At 33.9% G+C, this 20,732-nt stretch overlaps 3 protein-coding genes, 1 long non-coding RNA gene and 1 other non-coding gene across 6 annotated transcripts; 4 read left to right on the top strand and 1 right to left on the bottom strand.

Annotated features, from left to right (window-relative positions):
- The first annotated feature begins 2,143 nt into the window (after positions 1-2,143).
- Positions 2,144-5,910, top strand: LOC116029890 (solanesyl diphosphate synthase 1, chloroplastic-like). Of its 2 annotated transcripts, none has more exons than XM_031271943.1 (6): positions 2,144-2,633; positions 2,726-2,847; positions 3,972-4,099; positions 4,196-4,299; positions 4,683-4,810; positions 4,999-5,910. In XM_031271943.1, the coding sequence occupies exons 1-6, from the start codon at positions 2,402-2,404 to the stop codon at positions 5,545-5,547; spliced, it is 1,263 nt and encodes a 420-aa protein (XP_031127803.1). In that variant the 5' UTR covers positions 2,144-2,401; the 3' UTR covers positions 5,548-5,910. The 2 variants fall into 2 exon arrangements, with proteins under 2 accessions (XP_031127803.1, XP_031127798.1); XM_031271938.1 differs by having other exon boundaries at positions 2,146-2,633; positions 2,723-2,847.
- A 605-nt stretch (positions 5,911-6,515) lies between these two features.
- Positions 6,516-9,554, top strand: LOC116017120 (mitochondrial inner membrane protease subunit 1). The gene is made up of 4 exons (XM_031257654.1): positions 6,516-6,827; positions 6,915-7,139; positions 7,860-7,970; positions 9,238-9,554. The coding sequence occupies exons 1-4, from the start codon at positions 6,687-6,689 to the stop codon at positions 9,280-9,282; spliced, it is 522 nt and encodes a 173-aa protein (XP_031113514.1). The 5' UTR covers positions 6,516-6,686; the 3' UTR covers positions 9,283-9,554.
- Positions 9,555-10,200: 646 nt separating this feature from the next.
- On the top strand, positions 10,201-11,974 carry LOC116033535. The gene is made up of 2 exons (XR_004100868.1): positions 10,201-10,490; positions 11,462-11,974. It is a non-coding gene; the product is annotated as an uncharacterized LOC116033535 (long non-coding RNA).
- A 2,094-nt stretch (positions 11,975-14,068) lies between these two features.
- Positions 14,069-14,140, top strand: TRNAQ-UUG. The gene has a single exon. It is a non-coding gene; the product is annotated as a tRNA-Gln (tRNA).
- Positions 14,141-15,749: 1,609 nt separating this feature from the next.
- On the bottom strand, positions 15,750-18,986 carry LOC116019167 (persulfide dioxygenase ETHE1 homolog, mitochondrial). The gene is made up of 9 exons (XM_031259297.1): positions 18,559-18,986; positions 17,595-17,723; positions 17,398-17,505; positions 16,854-16,988; positions 16,664-16,705; positions 16,509-16,568; positions 16,374-16,427; positions 16,120-16,144; positions 15,750-16,031 (listed from the first exon to the last, which is right to left on the bottom strand). The coding sequence occupies exons 1-9, from the start codon at positions 18,781-18,783 to the stop codon at positions 15,949-15,951; spliced, it is 861 nt and encodes a 286-aa protein (XP_031115157.1). The 5' UTR covers positions 18,784-18,986; the 3' UTR covers positions 15,750-15,948.
- Between the last annotated feature and the right edge of the window lie 1,746 nt (positions 18,987-20,732).

A 20,732-nucleotide genomic window follows, 5' to 3' on the forward strand; every position in this document is an offset into this window, starting at 1 on the left:
AGAAGCTATTATATATACTCCGTATTTGTAAAGTAGGGACCATGAGAATAGTAACCATTAGTGTATGACATATTTGGTTTACGGAATGAATTTCGAAGGAATAGTAATGCTTTTAATTTCCATAAGGAATAGAATAGACAATAAATAGAATAGGAATTATATTGTATTGTTTGATTTGCTCCATAAGGAATAGAATAGACAATAAATAGAATATGAATTATACTTTATTGTTTGATTCGCTGAAAGAATATCTCCATAAGGAATAGAATAGACAATAAATAGAATATGAATTATACTATATTGTTTGATTCGCTGAAGGAATATACTACTACTAGGCATGAACCTTCAATTCTTCTCAGTATGAAGTTTATGCAGAATATAACCTATGTCTTGGTTTTCATCAACATTAGCTCTTGAGTGTATTTATTAGCTTCACTCCTTCAAAGTTTCTCATAGGAAGATGATCTTTTAGTGTTCAATTGTTTTTTTTTTTAGTGTTAAAAGATAATTTTCAAGTTCTCTTTTTTTTTTTTTGTTCAAAATAATTTTCAAGTGGTCTTTGTAGTGTTTTAGAAATAATTTTTAAGATGTTCTTTTTTTGTGTTGAAAATGATTTGCAAGTGTATTTTTGTTTTAAAAATGATTTTCAAGTATCTTATTTATTGTTAAAAGTGATTTTCAAGTGTTCTATTTAGTGTTAAAATTATTTTCAAAGTATTTTTTTTAGTGTTAAAAATGATTTCAAGTGTTCATTTTAGTGTTAAAATGATTTCCAAATATTATTTTTAGTGTTAAAAGTGATTTTCAAGTGCTCTTTTTGTTGGTAAAAACAATTTTAAGTGGTTCTTATTAGTGTTTTAGCAATAATTTTTCAAATGTTCTTTTTAGTATTAAAAATGATTTTTAATTAAGTCTTCATTTTAGTGTTAAAAATGATTTTCAATTGTTCTTGTTCTTGTTATTGTTGAAAAATAATTTTCAAGTTTTTTTTTAAAGTGATTTTCAAGTATTCTTTTTAGTGTCAAAAATGATTTTCAATTGTTCTTTTTATTGTTGAAAAATAATTTTCAAGTGTTCTTTTTAGTGTTAAAATTATTTTCAAGTGTTCTTTTTAGTATTAAAAACATTTTTCGTTTGTTTGTTTTGTTTTGTTTTGTTTTGTTTTTTGTTTTTTTGTTGTTGTTGTTTTTTTTTTTGTTTGTTGAAAGTGATTTTCAAGTGCTCTTTTTATTGTTCAAAATAATTTTAAAGTGTTCTTTTTAAAGATGTTATAGAATATTATTAATTAACATTTTTATTATCAATAATAATGTTATAATTTTAATTTTTTTGAAACATTCGATTATGTGACCACCTATTTAAAATTGTAAAAGAGTTGTAATCATACTACATAATAGTTGACTTATAATTACAATTATTTATAAAATATAAATAATCTATTTATTTTTTATTTAAATGAACAAACTTCTATATTTTAGCCATTCAATGGTTTCACAATAGGTTTTTTTTTTTTTTTTTTTTTTTTACTGATGAAAACTCACTAGTTATCACTAGGAGGGTTAAATTTTTACTTTTTTTTTTGTTATAACATACACTTGAATTTTTGTTAAGATAATCTTGCTACATCCAATAATTTGACCAACATTACAAGTTACAAAGGACAATTTCTTTATTTTTGCAATCATGAATAAATGATAGTATGATATAATTTTTTATTTTTATTTTTGTAAATCTACCGTATCTTTTTCCGTTTAATCCACCCTCGTTCATTACAGGAGGCACTGGAACTGGTCCAAAGAGAATCGTCACTAAAAAAGCTCACTTGCCACATGGGTGATAACATGATACAATTTGGATATCGTCACTAAAAAAGCTCACTTGCCACATAGGTGATAGCATGATACAATTTGGATCAAGTTTTTAATTTCACGTCCCAATTTTTTGTTTTGTTTTTAAGAAAGAATTAGGAGCTTTCATAAAGAAAGAAAGAAAGAATTACGAAATACTATCGACAGTTCGATACGCACACACGTTGTCTCAGCACTGTTTCATTGTCCTTTTCCCTCCGGTTAGTCACTCATATACTATCTTGGTACGAATAAAAAAGCATTGGCCTAAAAAATTGGTGAAATCAAATCCAAGAAATCATATTTATTGTGGTCTTTCTTGATCCACCCAGCTGCCAATGTGCTTCACAGTTCCTATTGCCAAGTAGAGAGTTTCTCTTCTACTTCTCCTCTCTCTGAGTAGCTCAGTTCTTGCTGCTCTTTCTTCACACAAGATTTGAACTTTCACTCACGCTTCAAGGATTGTGCTTTTGCCGGCGAATATTTGAAATTGAGCAAGTTTCTGAAGTGGGTTCTTGATTTGAGGGAAATATTTTGCAATTTTGCTCCTGAGGATGATGTCTGTGACCTACCATAATCTTGAGTTTGGGAGAAGTAGATTGGACTTTGTGGGTGCTGGGTGTTGTTCAAATGCCGCCATTGACTTGCACTCTGTGAGAAAGGTGGCCAATTGTGTGTTTGGGAATGTTAGCAGAGGCTTCAAGGCTCGGAAACTGCTGTGTTGCCGCCGTGATATCGGCCACTGCCGGGTGTTTTGCACCGAGACTTCCGGCGGTCTGGTTAATGGTAAAAAATTTCTCTTTGCAGTACAAAACTGTGTTTAGATAAATTATTGTAGAGGTATTGGATTAACTTGAGTTAAAATCTTACTTCAGCAGTTGCACCTGCTTCTCCTCCTGTGTTGGATTTGAAGGATAAGCCCAGAAGCCCTGTGTTGCTAGCAAATATGTTTGGACCAGTTGCTGATGACCTCCTTACTCTAAACAAGAACTTACAGTCTGTAAGTATTCATTCATAGTTGCTTTCCCCAGTCTTTATTTTTCTCTAATTTACTTGCCCACAAAAGGTCAATTGTTATACCATGGACCAGGTTTTATATTGCATTGTTAACTCTGTTACAAAAATTCATTACCTTCAAGTTAACACATTTATACCTATAGTTAACAGTTTCTATACGTGTAAACAAATATATTAATAATTCTTGACACATCATATGATAGCTACATGTACAGAAACTGTCAACTGCAAGTATAGAACATGTCAACCACATATAAAGAATCTAAAAGTTATTTTTGGACCAGGGTTTACAATGTAAGGTAGACCCTGGTCCATGTATAATTTCCCACAAAAGGTGAAATAGGAATCCACACCCCGGCCCAAGAGAAAAATTACGATGACTCAGTGACCCATCCACCCATTAGATGGGAGGACCTATGCGTGGCAAGGAACCTGTGTCCTTGCCCACAATCTGTCATCAGCAATCAACTGAGCTATATGTGCGGGCTTTCTCTAATTTACTATTCTGGGGAACTTCTACTTTTGCATTATATGCCTAATTAAGTGATACCACTTATTGTTTTCTGTAACTTGTGTTGTATATAATTATGTCTGTGAAGTTTGTTTTCTTGTGAGGAAAGATGCAGCAGAAAAAGGAAATGAGAAACACTGCACACATGGCCTAACATTGTGGGGATACATGTATAGGAGGTGTTAATGTGTTATGCTACTCAAAAATACTGTTGTAATGTAGAATATGCAATTTGTATTCCATTCTTTTACAGTTAAGTAGATGAGTTGAGACATGCTTTGGCAATGGACCGGAATATATAGGAATAGTTGAAGCTTTGTTTTGACATATATGGTCTTACTTACCATAACCCTGAAAACACTTGACACTTGCCCATAACAGAGGTTTTTTATAATTCTGTTTATGAACATTAATCTTGTGGTTGGAAGTGATAGGCCTTTCAATCCCTCAATTTGAACAGCTATCAATCTATTATTTTGTTAACAGGATATCTAAATGCAAATAATGTAATGCCACTTCTAGAGGGTGTTCCATCCTTAACCACCCGTAGATCATTTACCACTTTATACACGAGTCTGATTGAAATCATCTATTAGATTGTTGGTGCAGAAAACCCTGTTTTAATGTCTGCTGCGGAGCAGATTTTTGGTGCTGGTGGGAAAAGGATGAGACCTGCTTTGGTTTTCCTTGTTGCCCGAGCCACGGCAGAAATTTGTGACCTGAAGTGAGGAGCACCGTTTTCTCTTTCTGTTATTATACTTAATTGTGTACTATGTTGAATTGGCTTACTTAGAATTTGTAAAACATGTTTGCCACTCAGGGAATTGACCAGAGAACATAGGCGGCTTGCTGAAATCATAGAAATGATCCACACTGCAAGTTTGATACACGATGATGTTTTGGATGAAAGTGACATGCGTAGAGGTAGGCCTTTATTTAAAAGTTATAGTTCGTAGCAAATGTTCAACTGTATTTCCTTATACCGCCGGGTGCTGGACTTGGCCCTTCAAGCCTCCGCCCAACAATTCCCCAGCACTTCAACCTTAACTGCACTCTGATACCACTTGTTAGGATCAAATGCTTACCACTGTGCCAAAAACTATAGCTCATAGCGAATGCACAACTTTATTTCCTTATATCGTTACATTTTTTAGAGGCAGGGTGTTGGGATTGGCCCTTTAGGCCTCCGCCCAATAATCCCCTAGCCACTTGGTGTTGGACTTGCCCCTTCACTGGCCTCCACTTAACACCATTAGTTCGGATAGATTCAAGGTTCTTATTTCCTCTACTATGTGTTTACTTTTCAGGAAAAGAAACTGTCCATCAATTATATGGTACAAGGGTTGCAGTGCTGGCTGGCGATTTTATGTTTGCACAATCATCATGGTACCTAGCTAACCTTGAAAACCTTGAAGTCATAAAGCTCATAAGTCAGGTATATTAGGATTTACTTCGACTTTTAATTTGCAGTTTAAAAGCCCGTCTTTGGCTCCTGAATGAATTCTACCTTATTAATGTCCTCTCCCTAAAACCAATTTTCATAGAAGGTTGATACTTTTCGTTGTTGGAGAAGCATGCAAATTCATTTCAGCTAATGCACTTAGTATTCTGGATGTTATGAAGGTGATAAAAGATTTTGCGAGCGGCGAAATAAAGCAGGCATCGGGTTTATTCGACTGTGATGTTGAACTGGAGGAGTACTTGATCAAGAGTTACTACAAAACCGCTTCCTTGATTGCTGCTAGCACCAAAGGAGCTGCCATTTTTAGCGGGGTTGACAATGAGGTCTGCGAGCAGATGTATCAGTACGGGAGGAATCTTGGTCTGTCGTTCCAGATTGTCGATGACATATTGGACTTCACTCAATCAGCCGAGCAATTAGGGAAGCCGACTGGAAGTGACCTAGCAAAGGGGAACCTCACTGCACCAGTTATCTTCGCGCTAGAGAAGGAGCCAAAACTGAGGGATATGATCGAATCCGAGTTTTGTGAAACCGGATCTCTAGAGGAGGCCATCAGCATTATCAAGAACTGTGGAGGTATCGAGAGGGCTCAAGAGTTGGCGAGAGAGAAAGCCGATCTAGCAATTCAGAATCTCAAGTGTCTGCCTCCCAGTCCTTTCCGAATGGGGCTGGAGGAAATGGTGAAGTATAATCTCGAGAGAATTGAATAGATCGAAGGCACTGGGGCATATTCATCCCAGATTAAAGCACAGTTCGAGAAATCTATCTGCTATGACTTGTAGAGATTGAAATCGAGCACCGGGGAAGAGCCATTCTGGTTGATTTCTTTTACTTCAACTACTGCTTCCTCATCTGCAAGTAATGAGCAGCTTTTGCTCCTCAATGGCTGTATACTCATAAAAGGTCATGAGCAATGACTCTAGCTCTTAGTATACCTCAATGTTATCATTATCATAATTCTTTTTTTTTTTTTTCTTTTGTCTTGGTAAAGGAGAATAAATTTTATTGTTGTTGTAAAAATGATATTTCAAGTTAATTACAACAATAATGTCATGGCTATTCTTTGACTGGTTTTTGCTTTGCTATTTCTGGGATATAATATAATGCAGTCCATCTTGCATTGCTTCATGTTTCTCAAGCTTGTAGGAACATCAAAGTTGCCTCTATGTAAAACCAAAGGTTACTTCATTTCAAATTAGTCACTTGTGCACTTGTAAGCTTCTATACCAAGAAATGAGGACTATAGCATCCTCTTCCATTTTGGCCATGGACTAAAAAACCCCGTCAAAATACAGGCCATACAATTAAAAGCTCGTCTTACTTATTTGGTGAGATTAGGCGGACTAATCTGCCAGGCTAAATCCGTTTTGACGGCCATACAATTAAAAGCTCGTCTTACTTATTTGGTGAAGGCCAGGCTAAATCCGTTTTGATGACCATACTATTAAAAGCTCGTCTTACCATTAAAAGATCGTCTTACTTATTTGGTGAAATGAGGCGGACTAACTGACAGGCTAAATCCGTCTTACTTATTTGGTGAGGCGGACTAACCTGCCAGGCTAAATCTATTTTGATGGCCATACAATTAAAAGCTCATCTTACTTATCTGGTGAGATGAGACGGACTCACAGGCTAAATCCGGTTTTGACTACTCTAAATTAATGTGATACACTTGACTTGAAGCACAGAAGTATTTAGGCCTAAAATGGAGGCCAACAGGTAAAAGGGGCGATTTCATTTTGGATTTCAAGTTGGCTCCAATTCCTAAATGGAACAACATCAACACCATCGGCTATCAGTCTCATGAAATCGGTGGTCCGGCCGACACGCTTCCGAGAAACCGAAGACGATGATATCCAGATTTTTCCGGCACATCAACGTTAACCAATGGGGATTGAAAGCTAAAGAAGGATTCCAACAATCCCTCTTATTCGTCAAGTTCCTCTGTATATTGCACGTCGCCGACCGATACGTCTGCTCCCCTATCCTCGTACACTTCCGCCAAAATTTTATCTCCTTACATTTTAGGTTTTGTTCATTTTTCTTCTTTTTAATTTTTCGAAAATTTCCTGCTCAGGTGTACGGCCCCAGCATGCTTCCGACGTTGAACTTGACCGGCGACGTGTTGCTCGTCGAGCACGTGTCCCCGTTGCTGGGGAAGGTGGGCCCCGGTGATGTCGTCCTAGTTCGCGCCACTGATAACCCTAGAAAGACTATCACCAAGCGCATTATGGGTATGGAGGGTGATTACGTCACTTATCTAGCTGAACCTGGACGCAGTGACCGCTCTATCACTGTAAAGGTGTCTGCTTTTCTTTCTGCTTTTGAAACTCAACTCCAATTTTTTGGGTGCTATTATAGCTGAATTGATTAAGGCACATTAATTTTGTCATTTCTGGTTTTTGATTATTTCAATGTAGGATTTTTACTTGGTACTAATTTATATGGAGCGATAGGAACTTGTTACTAGTTTGTTTTAGTATTGGGGGTGGTAATTTCTTGTGACAACTTGTCTGCATCGAAATCTAAGCTTAGTGACTGTAAATACTAGTATCAGTTAAGGTTTTGGGAACTGAATTTCAATAACAGCAACTGGGAATGATATTAATTGAACTGTTTTCCAAGTTGCTGGCAATTTAACTTATGCTGCTGCATTTTCTTCTTCTTCCAAAAGGTTGAATCCCCAACTCTAACATCTCCTCACGCCCTGACCTGACAGAGCATGTGAGAAGAGGTAAATCACGGTAACTCCGTGGCTCAGCAGACAAGCCAAATGTTGGTGCGCACAAGGGATCTGCCCACTTTGGGCATAATCCCCACACTACCGCTACTGAGTTTTGAACCTTGGTTTCTTCTTCCAAATACTGCCTACTAAACCACTGAGCTAAGCTTGTATGTGCTGCTGCTGCATTTTCTGAAAGTCAAGATTGTTGTCCTTGAAATCATGTTCTATGTTTTATTGTTTTATTATTAAATTCTTTCTTGTTTTCTTTCTTTTCACATTTTGTTGGGGCAAGTGTAGGTGCCAAAGGGGCATGTTTGGATTCAAGGAGATAACATCTATGCATCCAAGGATTCAAGGCAACTTGGACCAATCCCATATGGTCTCATTCTGGGAAAAGTCTTCTATAGGGTAAGTTGTACTTTTGTTTGTTTTCTTTATCCCTGGGGTGGAACTTTTGTGCTTCATCCAGTTTTTATGTTGGATTGGCTGCTCATTCTTAACCCTTATTAAAATGTTTGCACCAGTTTTGAAGTTTCCATGTCTTCAGTTTTCATTATCTGAATCTTTGGTTTGGTTTGCACACTAGGATGTTTCTAGATTCATTTTTGAACTTGAACGACATGCTTGTTTTTCTCTTTAACTGTGAAATGGAAAAAGGTTAATCCAAATCAGATTGTGTGCAGTTTCTTTTGGTCAAACTGTGTCCTAAAGACAAGTGACCATCCTCTTTCTTAAGGTTAGATAGTATGTGTGCAGTGTGCTTGTTGTTGGCTTTTGAGAATGTTGGCCTTTTCACATGTGCAAATGCAATATAAGGTATATAACAGCCAAAATTGGTTGCTTAGTTAGGTAGAGTGGAGCAACAACAAAAAAAAAAAAAAAACCACATATTCCAGTTTCAGCTCACAGAAGCTCATCACCATATTTCCTTATGACTATAAATAACATTTAAAGATTCAAACATAGAACTAGAGTTTTCCTTCTACCTCACCATATCTGCACATATATACTCTGCAGTGTATATTCTTGTGAAAAAAGATGAACTGAGTGTTATACTGAAGGATGCATGTGGGGTGAAGCCATGCTATATATTCACTCTTAACGGAGTATTAAACATATACAGATTACAGTAGCCAGGTTCTTGTTATAAAACCAGTAGGGGATGACAAAGACCTTAAAGTCCACTGGCTTGGGGGGCCTGAGAGGCTGAGACTCTAACTAAGAGGATTCAAGTTCAATCCCCAATCCTCTGATATGTTCAAAAAAACAAGTCACAATATCTGATTCATGCTTATGAACCGTCTCTCTCCCCAAATACCTCTAATTTGGTTTGAACCGTTAAAACTAAGCTCTTATAAATCTACTACTTATCAGGAAAAAAGAAACTTCATTTGATCTGCTTGGGCCCCTTACCCTATAAAGAACAAAAAAGAAAAAGGAAAAAGAAAGCTCCTTTGACACATAATGTACAGAGTAATAGTTTACCTGATGAAAGGGTTGCAAAGGGTCTTAGAAAAACCACAACCTTCCTCTTAGTTCCTTTTGATTTTGCTACCAATGTGTGATTTGTGTGGTTACAGGTTACAAGAAAAATACGTGATCTCATCCATTATTTTAGTTGGTGTGGTTCCCCGACCATCATTTCTGCTTACACTAGTGCCGTTTGCTCCTGCAGGTATGGCCACCCGAAGGCTTTGGGTCTTTGGCACAAGAATTATAAATGTTCAAATGGATATATAGAAATGTGAAATTTACTCATGTTTAGTAATCAGAGTATCTCCTAGACTATGTTATTTCCATTGTGGCAATCTTAATTTTTGCCAATTCCCTTGGTGTTTCATATTCCTAATTCCTTCCTGTTCCAGCAAGTTGTTTATGGCTAATTGACAATATGGTTTAGTGTGCAATGTATCTTTTATACTCCGTAGTTTCTGTCAACCGAAAACAGTTTGTGGAGAAAATATGATTCGCTTCTTACTTTTTGTTCCTTAATTTTGCCCAGTTAGCTCATGCATTTTAAACTTTTGTATAATTAAAGAAAATTATGTCAAAGTCATATTTTATCAATATTTAAAAGTAATTAGTTTAATCACTAAAGCTATCAAAATAAGGAATAATAAATGATTACAATGGGCTTGAGCCATTAGCATTCCATGAAAGTATTGCCACTTTGTGGGTGTAAAAGTAACTCTATATTAATATGTTTGGTGATTAAATTAGTTTATCTTTAAATATTAATAAAATGAAATTTGAGTTTGGCATGACAATATCATGTTAGGTTGATGTGATAGTGATAATGCAACTGTCATGTAAATAAAATTAAGCTAATTAATGAGCTTACAAAATTAAGCTAATAAGTTATTACGAGTATTTTTTAATTGAAAATTTTGTATAAGTTTTTTTTAAAAAAAAAAAACATTGCACCAATAGAGTCAATACTGTCTCAAACCTATGGCCTCTGAAATGGAAAAGTCACTTCATACCACTCTACTATAAGATTATTGGCAAAAACAAGTTAACTTTAGGTCAATGCTCATTGACTAATTTGGGCTGCTAGATACACGGGCCTAAAAGGCCCACTAACTTCTATTATAAAATGAACCCAACCTAGGGTTATATCCAACAGAATTGCCTTGAGAGAACCGAGCGATCTTCAGTTTCTACTGCCATGGCGCTCGAGTTCCGTTGCGGGCATACATCGAAACCCTAAATCCCTTTCTTCTTCTAGCAGTAGGAGCTTTTCTCTCACTTCTCTTGCTCCGAAGAAAGGTTTTACACGAAATTATCCCTATTTATATGTATGTATATGCGTGAGAAACAATGGCCGATCCAATGGGCTCTCGCGTAAGATGAGATGTGCGAGAGCTCAATTTCACCCGGCCTATATCGAGTTTGATTGCTTTTAAAGGGGCATCCTCAAGGCTCAAGGTTTGACACCTGAGCTTTTGTTTTGTTTAATTCAGGGGAACTGCCCTACATTTTTGCAATTTCCTTTGGTGTTTACTTTGCTCGATTGTCAAATTGCTTATGTCCAGAAATTGTAAACAATAACATTATTTGAATTAATTTGATATTGAAATTACTATAGTTTTAAAATACTTTACTCTTACCACTTTTCAAGAGACGCATTTTTGGTATGATTTTTTGAAGACACTGATGATGAATAAGGAAATATTAAAACTACACTTGGTTCTTTTACTTTTTGTTTTGCTTTTAGTTTTCTATTATCAATTTTATCTCTATTTTTCTGTATATGGATTTTTTTGAAAGGGAGAAGGATCAAATAGGCCAGAATTGTATGAGATAATCTAATTATGCTCTACTGAACTTAAAAAAAATTACAATTGAGTTCTTCAGTTAACCTATTTCATGCAATTAGTTCATTAGTTTAATTTGCTAGTTTTCTCCATTTTTAGCAGGTTTTCAAATTGATTTTTTTAAAAAAAAAATAATTTTAAATAAAACAATTATTTAAAATTAGCCAAATTTAATAGCTTTTGGTATATCAACTTTAACTATAATAATAATAATAATTAAATTTAGTTCAAAATCACTGAAACTGAAACCTATTATACCCTTCAAGTATTTGATATCCACATTGATTCCGATTCTCATGTGGGAACCAAACACACCCTAGCTTTATTTAATATCCATACCGATTTTGATTCTTATGTGCGAACCAAACACGCTCTAACTTTATTGTCCTCAACTATAGTGGTTTTCCTTAATTTTGTCCTAAATGACTTTTGTGACCCAATGTAAGTTTAGTCCTCCGTTTGCATTTTCATCCATTTGCTGTTAAATTCAAGGATATTTTTGTAATTACAATAATCTCTCCTTTAAGAGAGAAGGAAAGAGCTTCAAAATTGACTCTGGCTAATATTTATGAGGATTTGCAGGAAAATTTGTGAGTGAAGATGGTGAGAGTGGATGCAACTGCTGGTTTAGTTCCAAACTTTTGAATTCCACAGCGGGGATCTCAAAATAGTTCAATTGCAGAAGATTAGAATGATATGTATCCCTGGTCAAGAATGTGCTCATATCCTCATTTTGATTGCTCTCGTGTATGGCTTGCAAATGGACAACCGGAGGGTAGATCAACAAGCCTGCTCATTGCATTCTCTTGATTCTAGTATTCCAATAGTCTTTAATCTCATTATCCGTACGGCCAAACAACTGAAAGAAACGAGATGATGCCAAACAGAGTGAGTGATAGCAAACAAAGCACATGAAAGAAATTATATCTTTTTCTATGGTGTAACAATTTCGCCTGATCTAATAGCGCGATAACATATTCAAACCAATAAACACATGCAAATAGAGGACAAAGCTTCAACCATTAAAAACTGCACTTTTAGTTTGAAGAAACATGTATTTTTTCTAAGTAGTTTTATCACATAAATATTGACAAAGCTTCGACCATGGGACACAAATGGATGGAAGTACTATTAGTGATTTAAACATTATTAAAAAAAAAACCATAAAAAGATAGAGTTATACACACCTCAGCAGCCATTCTCGCCCATTTGTTTCCCATTTTAGCATGGAGCTCAATATTCAATACAACTTCATCTAGAGTGAATGGACCTTTCTTTAAATTAAGTTCAAGTGATTTGCCCACCTTAAATGACAGCTTTTATCAAATTGAGTTAGGTTCCATATGTTTCTGCACAGCATTCTAGTTTCTCTCTCCGTGTATTGTTACATATTCCATTAACTGTGGAGCTCTCACCATCTTCACTCACAATTTTTTTTTTCTGCAAATCCTCATAAACATTGGCCATGGAGTTTTGAAGCTTTTTCCTTCTCTCTTAAAGGAGGGATTATTGCAATTACAAAAATATCCTTCGATTTAACAGCAAATGGATGGAAATATAAACAGAGGACTATATTGAGCAAAAACACACAAGTCTGGGACTACATTAGGTCACAAAAGTCGTTTAGGACGAAATCGAGAAAAATCACTATAGTCAAGAACCATTTTGAGTATTAACTCAATAAAATTGAATAGTTGAAGCTCTACCTATTAACAACAAAGTGTAATACTATAGTTAAGAATAATTATGAGAAATTGACAAAATGGAAATTTTCTGTTTTCTTAATTGTGAACCATGGTTGATTGTTGGTGCATTCTTCTTCCTCTTGTTTTGACTTTTGAGAAATTTGCATAACCACCTTTATGTTGTTTTGAATAGGGATGACCACGGGCCGGTTTTAAACCGAACCGGTACTGTAGCCACATATTTGCTAAATCATTTTTCAAGGTAGCCTCTTTTTTTGCTTCATTAAACTTTTTTTGGTAGAAATTAAACATGTGGACCAAAATTTATGTTTGCTCTATATATCTCTCGAGAAGCAGATAATTCTTTTTCAAGTTTTGTATTCAAGAGGAAGTAGAAGGCCATATAATGAAAAGACTAATTTACCTCCACACATAACACCTCACTAACTGAACATAAGGACCATTGTTGAAATAATTTCAAAAGTTAGGGGACCATTACTGGAATTAATTTATTTTATACCATTCATTTTGAGTATATTGGATGTTTTGTAACCATAATCCTTACATTTTCATTATTGGTAGAGTTAATGGTTAGCCTACAATTAGAACCATTAAAATTTCTACCAACCACTTCAATATAACTAAATAGCTTGATTGCGTAACTTTCATTTTCAAAGCCCTCCAAATCCAAATGTTTTGACATTACATCTTTGTGTATCCGTGAATGAAGATATAAAACCACAAAGACTTTTTGATTGATAGTGTGATAATTACAAAGACATTTTGATTGATAGTGTAAATTTTTTGAATGCAATATTTGTTTATAACTACTTTCTCAACCTATTAAAGCACAAAGAGTCAATATCACCTACACTTAGGTTTGAACTCACAACCTTGTATATGTAAAGTAGCAACTTGGTGCTAGTTTTTGGTAGATCGATAGTGTAATTAAATTATCACGTCTACAATAATAGTGTTACTTATCATCCAAATTGCAACACTTATAATACATAATGAAATGCAATACTAAACAATCATAATGTAATACTTTTAAATAAAAATATAATACTTTTTATAAAAAAAAAAAAAACATTTTCATCTTGGATTTTTATATATTAGACAATGCAAAGTAGGCTTGTGGTTTTTTCAATTGTACATTTTTGGGTTTTGTAGTGATTTATACATTGGTAATACTTTTTGCTCGGTTAGTTATGAATGAATTATGGATTATTTATGTTATAAATGAATGTATAATAATGCATATGATTTTTTTAAGATGTAGAACCTTTGTATTGTTTAATAATGTTGAGTGGTTAATAATGTTATTTTTAATATCATTTAAATATATTCGTTGACAATGATAAAAAATGATAATGCTAAATTTAATGGAGATGTTTTGAAAAAGTTGAATAATACATAAAAATTTTGAAAAAAAAAATAAATTAATTAATACTTAGAATTGAATTATTTAATATCATTTAAACGGTTTTTAAACCACCAATAGGGTTCTATGGTGTAGTGGTTAGCACTCTGGACTTTGAATCCAGCGACCTGGGTTCGACTCCCGGTAGGACCTTTAATTAAACGGTTTTTTTTCAAAAAAACCCTAATAGCAAATTGGGGTCGGGAAGTAGAGAAAAGAGATGAGAAGAGCAGTGAAATTCATTCAATAATCCAAGCAAATCCTTTCCCCAATGCAATCCAAAATTAAATAAATCTATAACTGAAACTAACTCCCCCCTTTTCCCAACAAAAACTAGAAAATTACGGCTTTAACACAATGAAGTGATAAATTGTTTTGCGCTACACAAAAATACATTTACACTTATAAATTTAAATTAAAATAAATAATGAAATTAATTCTTTCTTTGTTGAATAATGGAATTAATTCTTTCTTTGAGTTTTAACAAAATGAAATAATTATTATTCAACTACATATAATTATACATTAGATAGTTTAAATTATTGAATGTTGAATATGATTGATAACGATTTCAATTACTTAATATATTATACGAATATTTTGTTAGAATAAAATATGATTCATAGATATAAAAATATAAACAAATAAATAATTTAATTACCAGTTAGTAGTTTTTTATTTATTTTCATGGCAAATTATATCATATATTGTGGTCCACCTTGCATCATTAATCATGATTTATTATTATAATACTACTATATGTCATTATTAAATATCATTGATATTGATCATAATTCATTAATATGATACTTTTTTTTGGTAAATCCACAAGGTGTATCGTCGCTTGTGGGAATCGAACCAAGGTTCTTCCGAAATTCTTTAAAATGACATCAATTTGCCTATTATCATTTACACATATTATTTTTTATTTTATTTTGTATAAATAAAATCAATATTACAAAATATATTATTAAAAAATATCCTATTGATATCTTTTGAATGATACTCATATTAATATATTACAAAATATCCTATTGATATTACAAAATATATTATTAAAAAATATCCTATTGATATCTTTTGAATGATACTCATATTAATATAGTTTGAATCTTAATTGTTTATTGATGGACTTGCAATATTGATAAAATTGAACCTCTAGCATTCTCTTAATGAATCTATTTTAGGTTCATTTGTATTATATGTTAGTTGCATTATAATTGTAAAAATGAACCTACAATATTTTGAAAATAAACTTGTAGTATCGTAAAAATGAACTTACAACATTTTGAAAATAAACATAACATAGTGACTTAATATAATTGTATGTTAATTTAAAATATTAAAATAAAAATATTAATATTAGTGTCATTTGAAAGATTTTAATTAGAAATTTTTAATGGTATATTTCTTATATATTAAATTTATTTGTACAAAAAAGAAAAAAAAAACTTAATTTAAAAAAAAAAAAAAGAAATAACTTTGTTCACCTTGTCAAATGGACCATTGTATAATGATCCTATTTTCATAATGGAAGTATACAATTTCTTTTTAATATTAGACATTTATTTGATTGCGCAACCTACTTTATTTAATTAGTCTGGTACATAAAAGAATATTCATGACCTTATCCTAGAAAAAATGTCAAGTTAACTTCTACATCTTGGTTTTCAAAAAAAAAAAAAAAAAAAACTTCTACATCTTGTCTTCTTGGTTAATTAGCTATAATTTATTTTTTTTTTTTTTTGGCTTTTTTAGGGGGTATATTTGAATGATGTTTATTTTCCTCTTACCAACATTCAGTTTCAATGGGAACAAGGTAAAGCAAGACATGAATCACACCACAATGAACACACCCTTTGTTCTTTCTATACTATACTATCCAACTTAGGAAAATGCTGGTAACCCTTGCTTTGAGCTCTAAATATCCCTCCGGGATGTGCATGACATGAAGGGACGGCTTATACTTTCGTCTCTTGAAACCCGCAGACCATGTTAGCAGGGACAGCAACATCCATCATCTTTGGATACGACAACTTCAAATCTGTCGTTTAACATTAACAACAATTAACAAAGCGTCGGGCGTTTTGTATTTGCACAAAAGGGAACATAGGAATACATAGGATACTCACTTTCCATGATTTCTTTGAATGTCTCCTGCAAAACGTGTTTCCAAAGAACATAAGTCACGATAAGGTTATGCAAGTCTCGACAGGAAATAATTGAAAGGCTACATTTGTTTGTCATTGCTTTATATGTCAATGTTCGAATTCTTTAGTTCATTAGTACTTTAGCAACACTGATTAACATGTACATGCTTACATGATGCACACGCGCACTGCAAAATGTTAAAATTACGGAATATGTTGTTTGGTAGAAAAAGTACCTTGTCTTTTGTCAGGCGCGGGTTATATTGTATTTCCTCTCCTACTGTACTAACCTGAAGATGAAATGGGAAACATAGGAAGACTATCTTTATCGGTGCATAACATAAAAGAGCAGAGAGGAAAGACGTCCTTACAGTGAATCCCTTGTAGTCATGAGCAGGATACACCAACGTGTCTTTTGGCAACGAGAATATCTGTGACCAGAAAATAAGGATCAAAACGGGGACAAAAGAAGGATACAGATTCTTTTACTGGTTCTGCTTGTTGGAGGTAAAGATTGTGTGCTTGCCTGTGAGTGAACAGACTCATACAGCTGATATGAACTTCCACCCTACAATAAGATTAAAAAAAATATGGTCATACAAAAGTTTCTCTCTTCTCTGTTCTTTTTTGTTTTTTAATCTCTCTTTGGAATGTGTGAGACAGGAAGGAAGTTGAGTTCTGCCGGAAGCAGGGCAGACTACTTCAAGAGTCGATACCTGGAAGTCTGTCCTTCCACACCCACGTATCAATAGGGCATCACCAGTGAAGGCCATTCGTCGGTAGGGCTGATTGGATCCATCTCCCGTAACATAGGTTACACAGCCTGATGTATGCCCTGGAGTGGCACGAACCTGTGACAAAGGCCCACTTTCTTTAAACCATAGAGCACAAAGGAGGTACAACCTCTCAGCCTCAAAGTAGTAATAAGCCCGCAACTTTGCTATATCTCCAAGTAGTTTGAATGCTAGTTCTTGTCTAAATGTGTTAACCATTAGTATACAAAATAATTTTTTATAAAAAAATCATCTCCTTGGCTTCTATCAACAAAAAGCAATTTCCATGATGCCTCATCAGCATAGGTTCAGTGATCATTAAGAAAAATGTCTGGCAAAAATTTCAAGATCTTTGGCAGTTTGCACACAAACAACAATATCATGAATATGGAGTAACATGCTCTCGAGTTATCCATGAAGATTTTGTCCCAAATATGAAAAAACACATGGATATATTACGCATAAGCAGAAATAAACATTTGTTTACCTCCAAGAAAAGATCACCAAAATATATTTTTTCACCAGGTTCAATGAAAACATCAGCACTTGCATTGCTCGCTTTGGAGATGATAGATTTCACACCAGGTACCTTACTCTGCAAAATACAATCTTAACTCAATGAAGAATAAAAACACAAGATCCTGAGCAACAGCAAGCTTAGTGGCCAGAAAAATAAATACTAACCTTAATCAAACCAGTGCCAGTTACATGGTCAGCATGCACATGTGTGTTTAAAGCATATATGAGCTTCAAGCCCAATTCTTTAACAAGTGAAAGATCCCGATCAACTGTTTTGTCTACTGGATCAATCAACTGCAGTTAGATTAGTTTCATTAGTAACATATATAAACTTACAGCCAAAAGAAAGTGATGCAGATGTCAACCTTTTTGCTCCTTCAAACCAAAGAAAAATCAGGTCAATGGATTTAGAAATAATAATCCAACAGAAATTAACTATTTGCAGTAAACTTATATGGACAAATAGAATCTAGCATATACAGCGTCAATACTTGAAATTTTAGTTTCATAATCTTCAACTTTTAGCTATTTACTGGTCAAAATATTTAGAAGTTAGAGTTAATACCAGCCGGAGTCCTCTTAGTTTAGTGGCACCGTCACATTTCGTCCTAAACTTTCAATTTAAACACCTGTGATCCCTCAACTTTCAAGTTACACCACCCATGTCCTTCAACTTTCAAGTTAACCACTTTATCCTTAAGCTTTCAAATCTTTAACCAACTTTGATCTTAACTTTGCCCTTAGTTTAAGACCACGGCTAGTTAAATTTGAAAATTGAAGGACCATAAGCGACTAAATTGAAAGTTAAGGACTAAACATGATTGTTCCACTAGATGACCCTAGCTGGTATTAGCCACTTTTTCCTGGTCCATTCTAAATAACGGACTATATAGCTTCCAATATCACTGCCCAAACCGGCATAGTAAGATTACAGAAAACACATTGAAATAATCATTAATTATTAAGCTCAATATTCATCAAGCTTCATGATCCTCCACAGAAAAAGATTACAATTTCTCTTTATCTAAAAAAAAAAAAAAAACACTGAACTTCATAACGGCACATAAGGATTTGAAATTGGGGAACAGGAAAACCGAAAATTTAAAAAAATTGTTGCAGGAAAATTTACCAGTGCAGGTTTTTCAGGGTGGAGAGCATCGGCAAGAAGGTAAGTGAAGGTAGAGGAGTCCTTCTCGAAGAGCTGACGGAAGAGGAGCTTGGGAGCAGGAGACGACGTCGTATAAGAAGCCATTTGCGAAGGGAACTTAGTGGACGCTGAAATTGAGGAGCGGAGTGGAAGGCGAAAGGAGAGATGAGAAGGAGAACGTAAGAATGGAAATCGAAGAAGAAGCATTATTTGTAGAGTTACGTTGGAGCGATCGAAGTGATCCAATCCAATCCAAGGATAAAGAAAGCTTGATGTGCTGTTACAACGAACAAGAATGACAGCGAATGGTGATATGGTGAGAAGCAACGACGATAACAATGAAAGGAAATTGTGGGTGGGCCCCAGCCCCCATATGCTTGCGTCGCAACAATCGAGATTGATTGATTCCTTCCATCTTTCCCTCCATTTCTATGGGCTTCACCTAACTTCTGCAATCAAAAACCAGTTTCAACCATTTTGAGAAAATATTATTTTTAGTCCCTCGACTATAATACATGTATCAATTTTAGTCCTAAACTATTATAATATTTAAATTAGGTACATGGCTCTTCAATTTGTATCACATTTAATCCTGCCGTTAAATTTTTTGATCAAATTTCTGGCCAAGACATTGATGATCTGCTAATTTATTTAATTTTTATTTTAAAAATTATTTTAATAATTTTTAAATTAAAAAATGTAATTAAAAAAAAAAAAGGCGGCCATCCTCCTCTGTCTCTAGCAAGGGGGAAAAAGAACGCTGACCACCCCACTCCTCTCTTCCTTCATATCCGTCAGAAACAAAGGAGGAGGGTGGGGTGGCCGACTTCATTTTATTTTATTTTATTTTTTATTTTAAGGTTTTTAATTTAAAAATTATTTAAAATAAAAATTAAATAAATTAGCCAATTATTGGTGGTTTGGTCATAAATTTGACAGGAAAATTTAACGACATGATCAAATGTGATACAAATTGAATAGTCATGTACCTAATTTGAAAATGTTAATAGTCAATGACTAAATATGATACAAATTGAATAGTCATGCACCTAATTTAAAATTTTAATAGTTAAGGACTAAAACTGATACATGTATTATACTTGAGAAACTAAAAATGATATTTTCTCAATATTTTTTTAATGTAGTTTTCAAATATATAAATTTTATAATTGATATAATATACCTCATTTTAGACATCCATATTAGCTAAAAAATTTATTGAGTTTTTGTCCTTTCATGTAGGAAAGTGAGAGAGGAAGTAAAGGAAAAAATAAAAATAAGAGCGTTGACAATTCAGGAAAAAAAAAATAGGTCATTTTACTCATTTACATGCCTTGCATTGCACGCGCCAGCAGCAGGTGCGCGTATGTTATTCTCAGATCAATGCTATCACCAGGGGTCCACAAAAATACATAACTTGCCAGAGTTAAAAATTCCAAAAAAATCTCTTTCTCACACTAGTCCAAAAAACATGTTGGTTTTTTCTTCTCAAAATTTGAGCAAAAATCACTGATGTGGTTGCTCTTAATTAAATCATGTTCGGTAATCGACCACGAGATTCAAGTTAGCTAAATTCAAACAAGATTAACAGGATTCGACCGAGCCTCAACTGGCATTAGATCAGGAAGTCTGCAAGTCCAATCGAAAAGAGAGAAATGTCTTATAGCCTCACTATGATTATAATCTGATCGGAAAGTGCTATCACATCATAATCACATGGATTGTTGGCCTCCTATGAACACCTTGCTGTAGTAAAGCCATTGTGAAATCCACTTTTGGTACATGACAAGCATGTCGAGAGCCCGACATGTGTTCCTCATCTCCTCATATATAAGGAGCATTAAATGCACTTGAAAGGGGACCTTTAGATTTTGGACTTTACTAGTTTATACTAGGAGAACCGTCCGACCACCTAAACCCAAATACTAAATTCAAACACCTCGATACAAGCTATTTACTATACAAATATACTAATACACCGTACTAAATTTAATATTACAAAAATTGAATTAAAAATAACTCCAATCAAATCTTGTTAATCAAACTAGACACATAAAATGGGACGGAGAAAGTAGAACGCTATTAAAATTTTACTTTGTACGGTATTTTAAAATTTTATTATCTTCATTTTTATGATTTTTTTTCACTTACAAAAT

This window comes from Ipomoea triloba, chromosome 1 (genome assembly GCF_003576645.1).
Source record: "Ipomoea triloba cultivar NCNSP0323 chromosome 1, ASM357664v1".
In the NCBI taxonomy this organism is placed as follows: Eukaryota; Viridiplantae; Streptophyta; class Magnoliopsida; order Solanales; family Convolvulaceae; genus Ipomoea; species Ipomoea triloba.

What these genes read in the sequence shown, in the direction of transcription:
- LOC116029890 (XM_031271938.1), top strand. Translation starts at nt 2,402, where the DNA reads ATGATGTCTGTGACCTACCATAATCTTGAGTTTGGGAGAAGTAGATTG. An exon ending in TTCCGGCGGTCTGGTTAATG is followed by an intron (nt 2,634 to 2,722) that starts GTAAAAAATTTC and finishes ATCTTACTTCAG; the next exon opens with CAGTTGCACCTGCTTCTCCT. An exon ending in TAAACAAGAACTTACAGTCT is followed by an intron (nt 2,848 to 3,971) that starts GTAAGTATTCAT and finishes ATCATCTATTAG; the next exon opens with ATTGTTGGTGCAGAAAACCC.
- LOC116017120 (XM_031257654.1), top strand. Translation starts at nt 6,687, where the DNA reads ATGATATCCAGATTTTTCCGGCACATCAACGTTAACCAATGGGGATTG. An exon ending in ACCGCTCTATCACTGTAAAG is followed by an intron (nt 7,140 to 7,859) that starts GTGTCTGCTTTT and finishes GGGCAAGTGTAG; the next exon opens with GTGCCAAAGGGGCATGTTTG. An exon ending in TGGGAAAAGTCTTCTATAGG is followed by an intron (nt 7,971 to 9,237) that starts GTAAGTTGTACT and finishes TTGCTCCTGCAG; the next exon opens with GTATGGCCACCCGAAGGCTT.
- LOC116019167 (XM_031259297.1), bottom strand. Translation starts at nt 18,783, where the DNA reads ATGCTTCTTCTTCGATTTCCATTCTTACGTTCTCCTTCTCATCTCTCC. An exon ending in TTGGTGATCTTTTCTTGGAG is followed by an intron (nt 16,989 to 17,397) that starts GTAAACAAATGT and finishes CCTTTGTCACAG; the next exon opens with GTTCGTGCCACTCCAGGGCA. An exon ending in CGCGCCTGACAAAAGACAAG is followed by an intron (nt 16,145 to 16,373) that starts GTACTTTTTCTA and finishes CACGTTTTGCAG; the next exon opens with GAGACATTCAAAGAAATCAT.